Source organism: Carcharodon carcharias, chromosome X (genome assembly GCF_017639515.1).
Source record: "Carcharodon carcharias isolate sCarCar2 chromosome X, sCarCar2.pri, whole genome shotgun sequence".
Taxonomy (NCBI): domain Eukaryota; kingdom Metazoa; phylum Chordata; class Chondrichthyes; order Lamniformes; family Lamnidae; genus Carcharodon; species Carcharodon carcharias.
The window spans coordinates 9,976,715-9,993,359 of NC_054507.1; the positions used below are offsets into that span (position 1 = coordinate 9,976,715).

The following is a 16,645-nucleotide window of genomic DNA, read 5'->3' on the forward strand; positions in this document are numbered from 1 at the left end:
CTGCTATCGGGTCAGGGTCACTTGCAATCCCAACCACCAGGAAATATGGGATTTCTGACCCCCCCGCCCCCGCTGCAACTGAACCTCATTGATTCCTCACACACAACACAGAGACTCTCAAAGTCCTGTCAAACGAACAGGCCATTGCAGGAAATGTGCAGCAAACCCTCCCGGCATCACAGCTCCCCCGAGCCGACGGCAGCACTGACACAGGTCACAGAGCTTCAGAGGAATCAGCAAATTCGTGGACCCCCTCCCCACCAGCCAGGGAGTTACCATCAACATTGATTGGGAAGACGTAAGTGGGGGAGGGTAAGGCACCCACAGCAATAGTAATTCGAATTTATGTAGCACCTTACATGTCGTAAGACATCCCAAAGCTCTTCACAGGAGCAATATAAAATAAAGTAGGACACCGAGCCCTTAACATAGAAACTAGGAGCAGGAGTAGGCCATTCGGCCCTTCGAGCCTGCTCCACCATTCATTATGATCATGGCTCATCCTTTTTCTCAACGCCATATTCCCACTTTCTCTTCCCATACCCCTTGATGCCCTTAATATCCAAAAATTTATCAATTTCTTTCTTGAATATACTCAGTGACCCGGCCTCCACAGCCTTGTGTGGTAGAGAATTCCACAGGTTGACCACCCTCTGAGTGAAGAAATCTTTCCTCATCTCGGTCCTAAATGACCTGCCCCATATCCTGAGACTGTGGCCCCTGGTTCTAGACTCCCCAACCAGGGGAGACATCCTCCCTGCATCCAGTCTGTCTAGTCCTGTCAGAATTTTATACATTTCAGTCAGATCCCCTCTCATTCTTCTAAACTCCAGTGAATACAGGTCCAGTCGGACCAATCTCTCCTCATACGACAGTCCTGCCGTCCCCAGTATCAGCCTAGTGAACCTTCACTGCACTCCCTCCATGGCAAGTATATCCTTTCTTAGGCAGGGAGACCAAAACTGCACACAGTACTCCAGGTAAGGTCTCACCAAGGCCGTGTATAACTGCAGTGAGACATTCCTACTTCTGAACTCAAATCCTCTTGCAATGAAGGACAACATACCATTTGCCTTCCTAACTGCTTGCTGCACCCGCCTGTTTACTTTCATTGACTGGTGTACAAGGACACCCAGGTTCCTCTGTATATCTACATTTCCCAATATAACACCATTTAAATAATACTCTGCCTTTCTGTTCTTCACACCGAAGTGTATAACTTCACATTTATCCATGTTATATTGCATCTGCCATGTGTTTGCCCACACACACAGCTTGTCTAAATCACCCTGAAGCCTCCTTGCATTCTTCTCTCAACCCTTGCCCAGTTTTGGAAATATTGCATTTGGTTCCTTCATCCAAGTCATTTATATATATCATGAATAGCTAGGGCCCATATAAAGGGCAGGTGACTAAAAACTTGATCAAAGAGGTCGGTTTTAAGGAGGGTCTTAAAGGAGGAGAGTGAGGTAGAGAGGTGGAGAGGGATAGGGAGGGAATTCCAGAGCTTGGGGCCCAGGCAGCTGAAGGCACGGCCGCCAATGGTGGAGCGATTAGAATTGGGATTGCACAAGAGGGCGGAGTTGGAGGAGCGCAGAGATCTCGGAGGGTTGTGGGGTTGGAGGAGATTACAGAGATAGGGAGGGGTGAGGCCATGGAGTGTAGGGGGTGGTGGTGCATGTCAGCTTCACCTCTGACTTCTGAGCGGTTCGAATCGCTCCCATTCCCTGGGTTCTAGACCTTGGACTTATTATTGTTTTATGTTATATTTCTGAAAATCATGAGCTCCTAGTTTATTTTACATGGTCAGTTTGGTCAATGTGCAGCTGCTGTAAGATATCACAGAGAGAAAGATGCTCAGATATCACAGAACTTTAACGGCACATCGTGTCTGCACCGGCTCTCCAAATGAGATCACAAAGATAGGGAGGGGTGAGGCCATGGAGGGATTAAAAAGCAGAGTTGATCCTTTGAAACTTGGGGCGGTGCTTAACCAGCAGCCGATGTAGGTCTACGCTGGAGATACAGGGAAAAGAAGAATAGAATAACTGAGCGAGATTGTCCTGTGCAGCTCCTGATGGCTGGCATCAGGAGAGGGTGGGCAGAGGTTTGGGAGGAAACCCTCTGCCAGCTGTTGCAGACGAAATAGGGCAGAGGCTAACTGCACTCTCACAACTGGAGGACGATTTGGGGGCTAGCCGAATGCAGAATGAATGTTCTACTTCAGTGAGAACACAGTGATAGACAGAACAAAAAGGACTTGCATTTATTCGCTGGTTTTCATGGCTACCGTATGTCTCCAAAGGCGATTTACAGCCAATGAAGTACTTTTTGAAAAGTAGTCACTGTTGCAGTGTAAGAAAAGCAGCAACCAATTTGCGCACAGCAAGATCCCACGAGCAACCACAGATGATCTGTGTGATGTGGATGGAGGAAATAAATGCTGGCCAGAACAACGGAGACAACTATCCTGCTCCTCTTCTTCAAAATAAATGCTGCCATGGGGCCTTTTACACCCACCCAAACAGGCAGTCAGTGTTTAACACCTCAAGCGAGAGACAGCATCTCCGGCAGTGTTGCACTCCCTCAGCAGTCCTACGAGTCACTTTTCAGTTTGAAATGGCCTTTCATCAGAACTGAAGAAAGAGTTTTTAAAGCCCAATGAAGGGGGGAGGGGGGGAGGGGGCAGGAAGAACAAAACGGAAGCTCTCTATGATAGGGTGGAGGGCAGGAGAGATTAAAGGACAAAAGATTTTGTGATGCAACAGCTGAAGAGTGGTAATAGGTAAAATACAGAAACACGAGTTATCAGTTATCTTATCTCTATGTTCTGCTATTCACATTCTGCTATCTTACCTTTATACCACTATCAGCACCTTCTTTAGTCTTTAACACTACCATTAACACTCCCTTTATACCACTATCAGCACCTTCTTTAGTCTTTAACACTACCATTAACACTCCCTTTATACCACTATCAGCACCTTCTTTAGTCTTTAACACTACCATTAACACTTCCTTTATACCACTATCAGCACCTTCTTTAGTCTTTAACACTACCATTAACACTCCCTTTATACCACTATCAGCACCTTCTTTAGTCTTTAACACTACCATTAACACTCCTTTTCTACCACTATCAGCACCTTCTTTAGTCTTTAACACTACCATTAACACTTCCTTTATACCACTATCAGCACCTTCTTTAGTCTTTAACACTACCATTAACACTTCCTTTATACCACTATCAGCACCTTCTTTAGTCTTTAACACTACCATTAACACTCCTTTTATACCACTATCAGCACCTTCTTTAGTCTTTAACACTACCATTAACACTCCCTTTATGCCACTATCAGCACCTTCTTTAGTCTTTAGCACTACCATTAACACTCCCTTTGTCCCGTGTCCCTGACATCTTTGTCAATCTCTCCTGAGCTCCCACCTATCCCTGATCTTCCATCTTGCTCCACCTGCTCTACCCCCTCTTAAACAGTATAAAATCCATCACATTTCTACTCCTCTTTAGCTCTGAAGCAGAGTCACACGGACTCAAAACATTCACTTTGTTTCTCTCTCCACAGATGCTGCCAGACCTGCTGAGCTTTTCCAGTGTTTTCTGTTTTTATAACACAAGCTGTGCCCCAGATGAGGTGTGAATGGTGACATAGCAACCACTTAAATGCAACAGGAAGGCATAAAGAAAGAAATGAGACAAGACCAGCCCAGCAAAACAATAGAAAAAAAACACAGATCATGACCTTGGCCTCCTTGTTCCAAAGTGGATGAGCTTGATGTTGAGCCCAGAAGGGCTGTAGTTGACACTCGGGGGTGCGGGTGGATGTCTGGTTCTAGTCTGCAGCCTGTTGACTGATTTCCTCCATCCCAACTAGGGATCACACAACTGGGAACCTAGTGGCCAACTCAATTTATGCAAGCATTAAGTTCGATCACTGGAATAGGTCTCTCTGGGAACATGAACGCCAGAGCATCACTTCCCAAGTAACGCTCGGGGCTTGTTCCTTCAGTGACACGGATATTTTCAAGACTGTAAAGAGATGGTCTCGCCTCACTTTAAACTCATAACCCACTCACCTGAGTGTCACAGAACAGAAAGCACGTACCTCTTGGGCTAAGTAGTTACGTGTTGAATAGCTGAGGATTGGCTGCAGCCCATGATTGTCAACTGGGGTCATTGGATCCAGACTGAAGTTCATTGCTACTTGGATCAGTGAGAGTTTATCTCGGAATTCGTGCTCTTCCTGCCAAGAAACAAACCAGCAAGAGTTTCAAATTCAACGCAAAATAGGGAAGGCTCATTGTGCTGTCTTGCTTGTGGAAATGGTCAAAGTGCAGAGGTCAAGGAGACGGCAATGAATTGTTAACCAGACTTGAGAGAAAATGTTCCCATTTTGAAAGAATTGCCCACAGAGAAGCTGATTGTGAAGGGTCCCGGTTAGCAGGACCCGAGACTGTTCAAAAGGTCCCCCCCTCCCCCCAAAAATGCACCGCATTTGTAAGGAATCTCATTTACCCGTCTGCGGGGCAGTACTCCACCTCAGATCGGAGAGGCACCGTGTCCGAGAAATTCTCTTAATTGGAATTAAGATTAACTGAATGATCGGGATAGCAGTGACCAAGCCTTCTGCCAGGCCCAAAACTCCAGAGGAGAAGTGGGCCTAGAATCAGTAAACGGAGCCACTTGGCACCAGTTTGAATGGGATCCCAGCACTTACACGCAGATAGATCTTCAAATCTTGGCAGATTTCTCCTTGCCCGTTGTTGATGGCGATACTGTCCTGGAAGTAGGGCTGGCGGGAATTGAGAAACAGCACTCGCTTTATTGCTCCTTTCTGCTTCAGGCTGTCCAACTCTAACTCCACCTTAAAACCTTCAGAGAGAGAACAACGATGAGAGAAGAAGTGAGGGTCTGGAAGGAAGTGGAGGGTGGAGGGAGGTGGGAGGGGGTGGGGGAAGGGCAGAGGGAGGTGGGGGGACAGAGGGAGAAGAGTTGCTCATTTAGTGCTGCTTTGTGTGCTGGCTTATACCTTTGCCAATCAAACGTCACCGATCCCAGTGACTGCAGGGAATATTTGTGGCCAGGTTTCCTTCCACAACATCTCAGAACTCAATATCAAAAAACCCTGGCTCCATACGTAAGCTCACAGGCCTCTTATAATGAGCAAATCAAACCCCTGGCCTCCCTCTCACACGTGCACACATTGAAACAAACATTTACAAACACACGCACTTCCCACACTGATGTACAAATGCGGTTTGTCACATGCCGATGGATATCTGACCTTCTTGTGGACAGGTCGGGGACCAGGACTCAAGATTCATTTACATTTAAAATGGAGCAACTTAGGGTTCAACGAAAAACAGGTCCGTCAGACTGATATTCTCCGGATGCCTGGAGCCTGGTTGGATGACACTTGGTTCTGCACTTGTTTCTGTTTTGAACGCACCCATCATTGGGTGCAGTGCAGCACCCTCTCAGTACTGACCTTCCGACAGTGCGGAGCCCCCTCAGCCCTGACCCTCCCACAGTGCAGTGCTCCCTCAGTACTGACCCTCCCACAGTGCACTGCTCCATCAGTGTAGACCCTCCCACAGTGCGGCGCTCCCTCAGCACTGACCCTCCGACAGTGCGGCGCTCCCTCAGCACTGACCCTCCGACAGTGCAGCACTCCCTCAGTACTGACCCTCTGACAGTGCAGCACTCCCTCAGCACTGACCCTCCGACAGTGTGGCGCTCCCTCAGCACTGACCCTCTGACAGTGCGGCGCTCCCTCAGCACTGACCCTCCCACAGTGCAGTGCTCCATCAGTGTAGACACTCCCACAGCGTGGCGCTCCCTCAGCACTGACCCTCTGACAGTGCAGCGCTCCCTCAGTATAGACACTCCCACAGTGCAGCGCTCCCTCAGTACTGACCCTCCCACAGCCCAGTGCTCCATCAGTGTAGACCCTCCTACAGTGCGGCGCTCCCTCAGCACTGACCCTCTGACAGTGCAGTGCTCCCTCAGTATAGACACTCCCACAGTGCAGCACTCCCTCAGTACTGACCCTCCCACAGTGCGGCGCTCCCTCAGCACTGCACTGGAAGTGTCTGCCTAGATTTTTGTGCTCTGGTCTCTGTTTTAGGTTTTGAACAAGAATGCCATCCACTTTACCACAGATGTTCAGTTTTCACTCCGGTTTTGAAATTTGAATAATTCTTGCATCTAGTCTGTAGCCTACTGCCTCCTCTGCCTGTGTGGAGGAATGATTCAAGCTGGGATTGCTTTGCTCTGTGGAGCTGTCTCACACAGACCATAGCTTCACACCCTCATAACCCAGCTCTCGTACTCACCAATCCAGTCCGGCACATGTTTCCCTGATGCACTGAGACAAAAGCTTACGTTGATGCTGTGAAAGAGAAAAAAAAAGAGTTGCATTTATATAGCACCTTTCTTGACCAGCAGACATTTCAAAGCACTTTACAGCCAACCAAGCACCTTTGAAGTGCAGTCAACATTGTAATGTCAAGCAATTTGCACACAGGACGCTCCCACCAACAGCAATTTGATAATGATCAGGTAATGTTTTTGTGATGATGATTGAAGGATAAATATTGGCCAGAACACTGGGGAGAACTCAAAATAAAAGCAGAAATTGTCTGGAAAAAAGACTCAGCAGGTCTGGCAGCATCTGTGGAGAGAGAAACAGAGTTAACCTTTTGTTTCATTAACTCTGTTTCTCTCTCCACAGATGCTGCCAGACCTGTTGAGTCTTTTTTCCAGACACTTTCTGGTCCAGATTTTCACTATGTTGGAGAGGCTCTCCGTCATGGCAATAATCCCAGACGTGGCTGGAAGTTCTACATCCCGCCCACAAACTCGGCATTTCCCATCTTCGCAAGAGCAGGGCTGGGATCAGGGCGGGACTCACATGCACTGAAGTGGAATTTTTGGAAGAACGTGAAAGTGGAACCTGGAGCGTTCGGATTAGAACAGGTAAGACGAGGTCTGAAAATCGGCGTGTGTTTGGATAGCCAGGGTACCTCTTTGGAGAATCAAAGTAGCCCTTTGGACAGGGTCCCATGGCACCTGTGGGAGAGGTAAGGCACCCTTTTGGGGTTGGTAAAAATAAACACGGTTGTATACTTTTTCTGCACAAACTGTCAAAGCTGTCAAGGAACTGTCAAGCGAGTGTCCAAAGATACCAAGTAAGTTGACACAGATGGGGGTAGGGAAAATGGGTGGCGGGTGGAGGGCATGGGCTGGCATGAGTTGGCACTAAGTTGGTGTAGGGGTATAAGGGGCCATGGGTGGTTGGGTGGGGGACATGGATGCGTCATCGGGAGTGTGTGGGGTGGTGGGGGGGGTGAGGTGGTGAGGGCTGGAGTACTGTTTGTGTTTGTGTCGTTTATTTAAACACGGTGCTAGTGCACACCTACATACACGCTCCGGCGTCACCCGAAATTCTGACCCGCGGGCAGGCACTTTTGAAGGCTGGGTTTGCTGAGCTGGGAAATCTCCTGACTCCATGCACGGAAAGGTGGGCCTCTCTTTTTTACTTCAGGTCTCCAGCATCCACAGTATTTTGCTTTTATTAAACCAGGCAGAACCCCCACCCAAACCCTCCCCCTGCTCTCCTTCAAAACAGTGCCTCAAGATCTGTTATGTCTCCCTGAGAGGACAGACCAGGGCTGTGCCCTCACACCTTAGCCAAAGGAGGACATGGATTAAACTCAGGAATTTCCACATCGAGTTCCAGCACATCCTGATCTTCAGTCGTGATTTTATTCTGGGTTCCATGAGGAGATAGTCCTCTGTCTCAAACAACCACACACTCAGCCAGATCTCTCCATTTCATAAACACTCCTGTACACACTAGGAGTTAATATCCAACATCTCGCATGGTTCCTGGCCTGATTCCAGTATACTCCACTTCTACAACTCCTACTTTCAATCACCTAGAGTGCTCAAGGCAAATTATACCCCCCACTATACCCTCACCCCACCTCACTGCTATCCTGGTCCAATTGCGCCACTCCCCTCCACCCCCCACTCACTGTCCTGGCCCAGCCTGCCAACCTGATTTCACACTGACCTCCCTCCTGCCCTGTTCAGGGAGGCATCGAAGTCTCAAGGGGAAGACAGTTTGCGCCATTGTTTTGCACAGAGGAGGTCAATTGGGGCCAAATGATTTTCACCCAAACAGAAGTGGTCACCTGCTCAGTCAACAGAGTCCAGGATGAAGCTTGGCACTGAACAGGCCTGTTCAAATCAGGTCAATGTGCAGAGGGTAAATTCTACTGAAGCAGAAAACAGGGTGGTATTCCACAACATTCTAAGTGGCAAGCGGACTATCAAAAGCAGCTCTGTGGCATTAACCATCTGATGCCAGCTGCATCTAAATGCTGCTCAGGAGGAGTGTGACTCTGTCTCTAGAGATTAAGTGGCACCAGCAGCTCTTGGCATTGGTCCTGGCAATTTGATTGTGAACGGTCACACGGACACGGAGGGGTAGGCCATTCAGCCCCTCGAGCCTAGTCTGTCCAACCTTTCCTCATAAGACACCCCACTCGTTCCAGGTATAAGCCTGGTAAACCTCCTCTGAACTGCTTCCAACTCAGATGGAGCCTCATCAGGTCTCACCAAGTGGCTGTGCCCTGCCAAGCACAAGGATCAAAGGTCAAGCCCTGGTTTCATCCTGGGCAGTAGTTGCCCCCAGTTAGCCAGTGTCTGTGGCGACATCAGGCGAGGACAGAACAGAGGTCAGGCCCGATGCCTCCCACAGTTGAGCAGCCTGCCAACACTCATTGCCTGGGCTCCCTCAAAGAATGGCCACTGCAGTGAGGTATTGAGGGCCACGGTCTTGCACTCCAAGGAGAGTTAATAGCAGGCATGGGGTTAGAGAAAAAAAGGCTGTCGTACATAAAGTAGGGGGTTGGAGCTATATCCTGGTTGTGTTTGGTTCTGCCTTTTGGGTTTAAACAGAGAAATGAGTGGCTTTCAGGCTGGGAATTGAAGGGGTTAAAGTGGCTGACAGTCACGGTGAGAGCCTGTCTCAGAGCAGCTCCAACCAACGCTCGCAGAACATGTCACCGAGGAAGGGGCAGGGCAAGCCAAGCCAATCTGGACGAGACCCAGGGGCCTGTGGGGGGAAAACCCAGCAGCCAGGTAGCGGTTCCACCAACTATCACTTCCTTCTGCAACCCCTGTCCACTCACAATGCAATAGTGGAGGCACACAGAGAGAGAGAGAGAGGTTCCTGTACTGTACTGACAGCAAAGTACAGACTCAGTGGGGCTCCAGCAGTGAGTGGAACACACAAGAGGTGATGCGAGGGCCAACAGAGGGGGCCAGCGCGGGGGGAATTGCTGACAATCCATTTTTGGCAAATGTCAGCCTTTGACAGCAGAATACGCTGTTCTCTGTGCAGTCACTAGGCAGAGATGTTTTGCCTGTAAAGAGAGACATTGGATCTCAGCTCCTGCTGCTCTGTGCTCACTCAGGCTCCGAGCCAACAGAAAGGCAAGAATTGGCTCCTTCGCTGCTGTGAGAATGGAGGCTTTCAGCGACCCAGGAATATGTCCAAAAGCAAGTGTTCAGCAGCTATTACACCTGATCCCGTGTGAATAGGGAGCAGGTGGCCATTCAGCACCTCGAGCCTGCTCCGCCATTCAATAAGATCATGGTTGATCCGATTGCAACCTCAGCCCCACATTCCGCCTCACCCCCGATAACCTTTCACCCCTTTGTTAGTCAAGAATCTATCCACCTCTGCCTTAAAAATGTTCATTGACACTGCCTCCGTTGCTCTCTGACCCACAGAAAAAAATTTCTCCTCATCTCAGTCTTAAATGGAAGACCCCTACTTTTTAAACTGCGCCCCCTAATTCTAGCCCATCCGACAAGGGCAAAGGTCATGAACGGGAGCAGCCTGCCCGCCATATTGGCAGGTTCAATGGCCTGTCACTGCCAAAACAACAGGCATCACAAGGTCAAATTCCTCAGCTAAACAGTCTCAATTGCAGAGTGAACAGATCCCGATTCATTTTGGAATTGAATTCAAACTCCATGGGCTGCTTTTTAACCCCCACCACTACCCCCCCCCACCCGCCACTACTGCTGAAGGTTGGGGAGGGGGGGTGCGGAGAGAGGGGGGGCTTGTAAAATCCAGCCTGTGGGCTCCTCGCCCCCTACCTGCCCATTACCCCACCCCCCCCATTCAGTATTCAAATTTTACAGGGAGTAGACCATAAGACATCGGACCAGAAATGAGGCCATTCAGCCCATCGAGTCTGCTCTGCCATTCAATCATGGCTGATAAGTTTCTCAACCCCATTCTCCCACCTTCTCCCCGTAACCTTTGACCCCCTTATCAATCAAGAACCTATCTATCTCGCTCTTAAATACACTTGATGAAGGCCTGCCAACCCTTGGGCCTACTGAGGCCCTTAAGTAGCCAACTGAAGGCCACTGAACAGCCTCGCCCGCCCCAATTTTAGCCGCAATGAGGGGAGGCGTATGCTACATGGAAAGCCTGGCAGCTCTAGTTGCCCATGCTGGTGTCGGGCAAGGTGGTGGGGGTTGTGTAGGGCAGAAAAAGATCTCTTTTGCAGTGCAGGGCACCCGTGCCCATCAGAGGGACTTGTACCCACCCCCACCCCCCCTCATGCCAACATCACACTTCTCCCCGTTTACGTCCCCCAAACCCCTCAGCCTCTCAAACCAGGTCCCCCACCTCCTCCCCGGCCAGCCTGACTCCAGCCCCGAGGGGGATCTCCAATGGGGACTTGCCTGTAGTCCCAGCAGTGGCCACCACTCCCGCCTGGCGCTGCCAGGGCCCCATCCGATTGGCCAGCAGCTCCCGGAGGCGGGACTTCCTGTCCCCGAGGGGACGGGAATGGCTCCTCCAGTTTACAAGCTACCAACTGGCCGTTCAGTGACTGCGGGGCAGCCGCTCTTTCTCTGGGCGGGCACCCTGCCAACATTTTAGCGGGGCAGGAGGGGGGTGGGGGTTGGTAACCACGGTGACCTTTAAAATCCAGCCCCCTATTCTACAATGCAGCAGATAAGGAGTTCATTTCTAGTCACACCAGAACGGAGACACTCTCTCCCAGCGCACTTTCCACAGATTCAGCCAGTGGGGTTGCACAACTCAAGCATTCTTCCCCATCTCCTTTCAGACAAGGTGAACAGCAGCAACATTTGCCATCTCCATACAACAGGAAGCCAGGGACCGATCACAGACTTGTCCAAATCGTGGCAGGGGGATTAGGGATCACAGTCCATGTGACGTCCGCTATTGAAGGGAATATTTCAGCACAAGGCGTGTTCCTGAGAACCAACGAGCTCCTCGCTCAGCCGAGGTATCATGGACTCTCCCTTCTCAGCTTGTTCTCCAATCTCCTACTCTCACCAGAAACATATCGGTCCTTGAAGCGGCTTCAATGTTCTTCCCTGGTCATTTGTGGCCTGGGATCACCAATCCGGAACCTTTTCTGCTTTTGAACCCAAGTTCAAGTCTGGACCAAGGTGACAGGTCCATGTGCTGATCAGTAGCTTCACTCAATCTCTTGGATAAGCTGACTGGAAAGCAGTGGGTTAAAAAAAAGAGTGGCGGTGGGGGTGGTGGGGTAATTAAAATCTTGCATTTATATAGCACCTTTCATGGCCGCTGGAGTAACCCAGAGTACTTTACAGCTAATGAAGTATGTTTTTTTTAAAAAAAAAACAAGTGTAGTCACTATTGCAATGTAATACGTGCAACAGCCAATTTGTGCAAAGCATGATCCCACAATTTGGCATGGGATAATCCACCAGTTAATTTTCTTTTTGAGTGATGTTGACTGAGGGCTAAACTTTGGCCAGCACCTCAAGGAGAAATCCCCTGCTCTTTCTCGAAATGGTGCAATGGGATCTTTTAAGTTCACCTCTTGAGGACTGACAGGGCTTCAGCTTAACAACTCATCCAAGAGACAGGTGAAGATGCTCTGACCGTCTCTACGCTCGCCCACACGATAACTTTCAGTAACTTACAGGCCCTTTCAGTAAGCGCTCGCTTGCGATCTGTGGGGAGAGGAGGTGGCCACAGAAATTGCCTAAAATGCATAAGCGCTAAGAAAAGACGTTCTGCTCGAGAATATTTATACTTTTTGAGTGCACGCTTTGATGAAGTGAGGTACAGAATAAGTCTGTCCAAAAAAACCACAGTGCATTTGTATATCTGCTTGCACATCTTGGATGCTCCAATCAGTGCAGCCAATGAGAGACAACCGTGATTGGCTGAAATACCATACGTACCATGTGACCTGGATGTCAGTGCCATTTATTGTGCACCCCTTCTCCTCTGGGTTGAAGACTGGAGGGTTCACCTTCAAGGAGGCACTTGCCCGGACAATCGGCCTGGCCCTAGAGCCAAGAAACAGAGGGTCAGTTACTGGGACAGTTGCTCTGGGGACAGAAGCCAGCACTTAAACCTCAAGAGATTGTTGCGTGTGTGTGTGCGTGCAATTAAACTCACAAGCAGAGGCCTGGATGGGTTTTGACCTCCCAGCCTTCATTTAAATTTTGGAGGCCTAGTCTCCTGCCCTACCCTGACTGGAAAGCAAGTGGCAGGGCAGGAGGTCATCGCTAGTGAATGGCGGCGATGGTCTCTGACAGTTCGGGGATTTGAGGAGCTCAGGGCAAACGAATGGCGTCAAAAATAGTAGTCACAAAAAGCCTTATAGCTCAAAAGCTCTGGAGCTAAAATGTGTCGTTTGCATATTCCTACCTGTAAACCACAGCTTGATCAACACCAAACGCCCCCACAATCACATCTGGAAAAAAAGACACAAATTTAACAACAAGTAATGCACCAATATTATCACACTTACCCCACCCCTCCCTCCCCCAGTCCCAGAGTGTGAAAGGACAGTGTGATAACCCACTGTATGACCCAATCAGAGTGTGAAAGGACAGTGTGATAACCCACTGTACCACCCAGTCCCAGAGTGTGAAAGGACAGTGTGATAACCCACTGTACCACCCAGTCCCAGAGTGTGAAAGGACAGTGTGATAACCCACTGTACCACCCTGTCCCAGAGTGTGAAAGGACAGTGTAATAACCCACTGTACCACCCAGTCCCAGAGTGTGAAAGGACAGTGTGATAACCCACTGTACCACACAGTCTCAGAGTTTGAAAGGACAGTGTGATAACCCACTGTACCACCCAGTCCCAGAATGTGAAAGGACAGTGTGATAACCCACTGTACCACCCAGTCCCAGAGTGTGAAAGGACAGTGTGATAACCCACTGTACCACCCTGTCCCAGAGTGTGAAAGGACAGTGTGATAACCCACTGTACCACCCAGTCCCATAGTGTGAAAGGACAGTGTGATAACCCACTGTACCACCCAGTCCCATAGTGTGAAAGGACAGTGTGATAACCCACTGTACCACCCAGTCCCAGAGTGTGAAAGGACAGTGTGATAACCCACTGTACCATCCAGTCCCAGAGTGTGAAAGGACAGTGTGATAACCCACTGTACCACCCATTCCCAGAGTGTGAAAGGACAGTGTGATAACCCACTGTACCACCCAGTCCCAGAGTGTGAAAAGACAGTGTGATAACCCACTGTACCACCCAGTCCCAGAATGTGAAAGGACAGCGTGATAACCCACTGTACCACCCAGTCCCAGAGTGTGAAAGGACAGTGTGATAACCCACTGTACCACCCTGTCCCAGATTGTGAAAGGACAGTGTGATAACCCACTGTACCACCCAGTTCCAGAGTGTGAAAGGACAGTGTGATAACCCACTGTACCACCCAGTCCCATAGTGTGAAAGGACAGTGTGATAACCCACTGTACCACCCAGTCCCAGAATGTGAAAGGACAGTGTGATAACCCACTGTACCACCCAGTCCCAGAGTGTGAAAAGACAGTGTGATAACCCACTGTACCATCCAGTCCCAGAGTGTGAAATGACAGTGTGATAACCCACTGTACCACCCAGTCCCAGAGTGTGAAAGGACAGTGTGATAACCCACTGTACCACCCAGAGTGTGAAATGACAGTGCGATAACCCTCTGTACCACCCAGTCCCAGAGTGTGAAAGGACAGTGTGATAACCCACTGTACCACCCAGTCCCAGAGTGTGAAAGGACAGTGTGATAACCCACCGTACCACCCAGAGTGCGAAAGGACAGTGTGATAACCCACTGTACCACCCAGAGTGTGAAAGGACAGTGTGATAACCCACTGTACCACCCAGAGTGTGAAAGGACAGTGTGATAACCCACTGTACCACCCAGAGTGTGAAAGGCTACTATGACAATCTGACAGCTTCACAGACATGATAATTGGGACCTGAATTTTATTCCATCTACTCTTTTGGCTTTTATTTGAACTGAATTCAAAGTTTGAAATGGCTGAGGCGGGTTGTATTTACTTTATTTCCCATGATACTTCAGAGCTAAAGCATTCTGTTTAGTCTGCAGTCCCTGCACTGCAGTATAAAATGCAAATCTTTCAGGCATGGACACTCGGCGTTAATGAACCCAACCTGCCATCGTCACGAGCATTTTACAGAGCAAGTGCCAACTTGTCCTATTCTGTAAGAGTCCCAGTCTAGTCTGCACTGCCTCGTGCCTTTCAATACGTCTGGGGAGGTGCTGGGACATGCCAGCAATTGTGCATCCTCTGACTCAGCTCGTCTGACACTGTAACCTTCATGCAACTCCACTATTCTACTTTTGTTCTGGTTCGCTTCCCACGCCCTACACTTTTAACTCTTTCAAAAGTTTTCTGCCTCATCACGTGCCCCCTCGCCACCACTTCACCCCCACCATGGGTGGCTGCCCCTTCAGCCATCCATGCTCTCGAATTGCCTCCTCTCCCTCCTTCTCACGCTCTCCACAACAGCCTCTGGATCGCGATTTGGAGCAGCAACAACAGAATATTCGCTTCCCTCTGTAAGCCCCGAACACCTCAAGACCAATCGTAGCCCCTTGACCCCTTCCCCAGCAGAGCCTGGGTGACTCAGTACAGAGCTGGGACAGAACTTCAATCAGCATGGACTACTTCCCAACTAAATTATATCACCAGCGAATAGGACAGTATTCTACAGGCACAAATAAAGAATGAAAAATCAGCATCGAGTTAGGGCCAATACATGCATTGACTGTACAAGAAACAACAGCAAAATGGCAGAAATATCAAATACTTTGCCTTGGTATGAAGGAGATTAACAACATGGAAACTACATTAGAAGAAGGGATCAAGAAAGGATAGAAAGACATTTCAGATAGAAAGAGGGGATATAATTGATAAGCTAATAAAGCTGAGTGAGGATAAAACTCCTACTCCAGGTGAATTGCATTTGCTCATATTGAAACTAGTTAGAGAAAAGATAGCAGATGTGTCATTCCATATACAACAACGTATCTTTATATAGCATCTTTAACATCATAAAACATCCTAAAGTGCTTTCCAGGAGCGATTATAAAACAAAACGTGACACTGAGCCCCAGAAGGGCGATATTAGATCAGGTGACCCAACGCTTGGTCAAAGAGGTCGGTTTTAAGGAGGGTCTTAAAGGAGGACAGTGAGGTAGAGAGGTGGAGTGGGATAGGGAGGGAATTCCAGAGCTTGGGGCCCAGGCAGCTGAAGGCACGGCCGACGATGGTGGAGCGATTAAAATCGGGAATGGACAAGAGGCCGGAATTAGAGGGGTGTAGAGATCTCAGAGGAGTGTGGGACTGGAGGAGATTACAGAGATAGGGAGGGGTGAGGTCATGGAGGGATTTGAAAACAAGGAGGAGAATTTTAAAGTCAATGTGTTGCTTGAGCGGGAGCCAGTGTAGGTCAGTGAGCACAGGGGTGATAGGGGAACGAGACTTGGTGTGAGTTAGGACACAGGCAGCAGAGTTTTGGATAACCTCAAGTTTATGAAGGGTAGAATGTGGGAGAGCAGCCAGGATTGGGTTGGAATAGTCCGGTCTGGAGGTAACAAAGACATGGATGACAGTTTCAGCAGCAGATGAGCTGAGACAGGGGTGAAGTCAGACAATATTATGGAGGTGGAAATAGGCCATCTTAGTGACGGCCAGAACATGTGGCTAGAAGCTCACTTTGGGATTAAATGCGACATCAAGGTTGGGAACAGACTGGCTTCGTCTCGGACTGTTGCCAGGGAGAGGGATGGAGTCAGTAGCTAGGGAACAAAGTTTGGAGCAGGGACTGAAAACAACGGCTTCAGTCTGTCCAATATTTAATTGGAGGAATTGGAATTGTTATATGTATGCAAAAAATATAGAAAATGGAATAGGGCATTGGTGAGACCTTATATAGATTAGTGCGTACAGTTTTGGCCTCCTTAAGACAGGATAGAATTGTATTGGAAGCAGTTCAGAGAAGGGTCACTCGGCTGATTCCTGGGATGAAGGGTTTGTCTTATGAGGACTGTTTGGACAGGTTGGGCCTGTATCCATTGGAGTTCAGAAGAATGAGAGGTGATCTTATTGAAACATAAGATCCTGAGGGGGCTAGACAGGGTGGATGTTGAGAGGATGTTTTCCCTTGTGGGAGAGACTAGATCTGGGTGAGGATGTGGTGGGGGAAGAGACACAGTTTAAAAATAAGGGATCTCCCATTGAGAGGGGAA

General features: G+C 49.1%; 1 protein-coding gene across 1 annotated transcript in view; it reads right to left on the bottom strand.

Moving 5' to 3' along the window:
• The window catches only part of LOC121273341 (integrin alpha-5-like), a 627,886-nt gene that overhangs the window by 45,817 nt on the left and 565,424 nt on the right, over nt 1-16,645 (bottom strand). The window contains exons 14-18 of the mRNA XM_041180492.1: nt 12,771-12,816; nt 12,299-12,406; nt 6,355-6,410; nt 4,737-4,891; nt 4,125-4,262 (exon numbers count right to left, since the gene is read on the bottom strand). Of these exons, the coding sequence (XP_041036426.1) occupies nt 4,125-4,262; nt 4,737-4,891; nt 6,355-6,410; nt 12,299-12,406; nt 12,771-12,816 (503 nt within the window). The remainder of the gene's footprint in view (nt 1-4,124; nt 4,263-4,736; nt 4,892-6,354; nt 6,411-12,298; nt 12,407-12,770; nt 12,817-16,645) is intronic.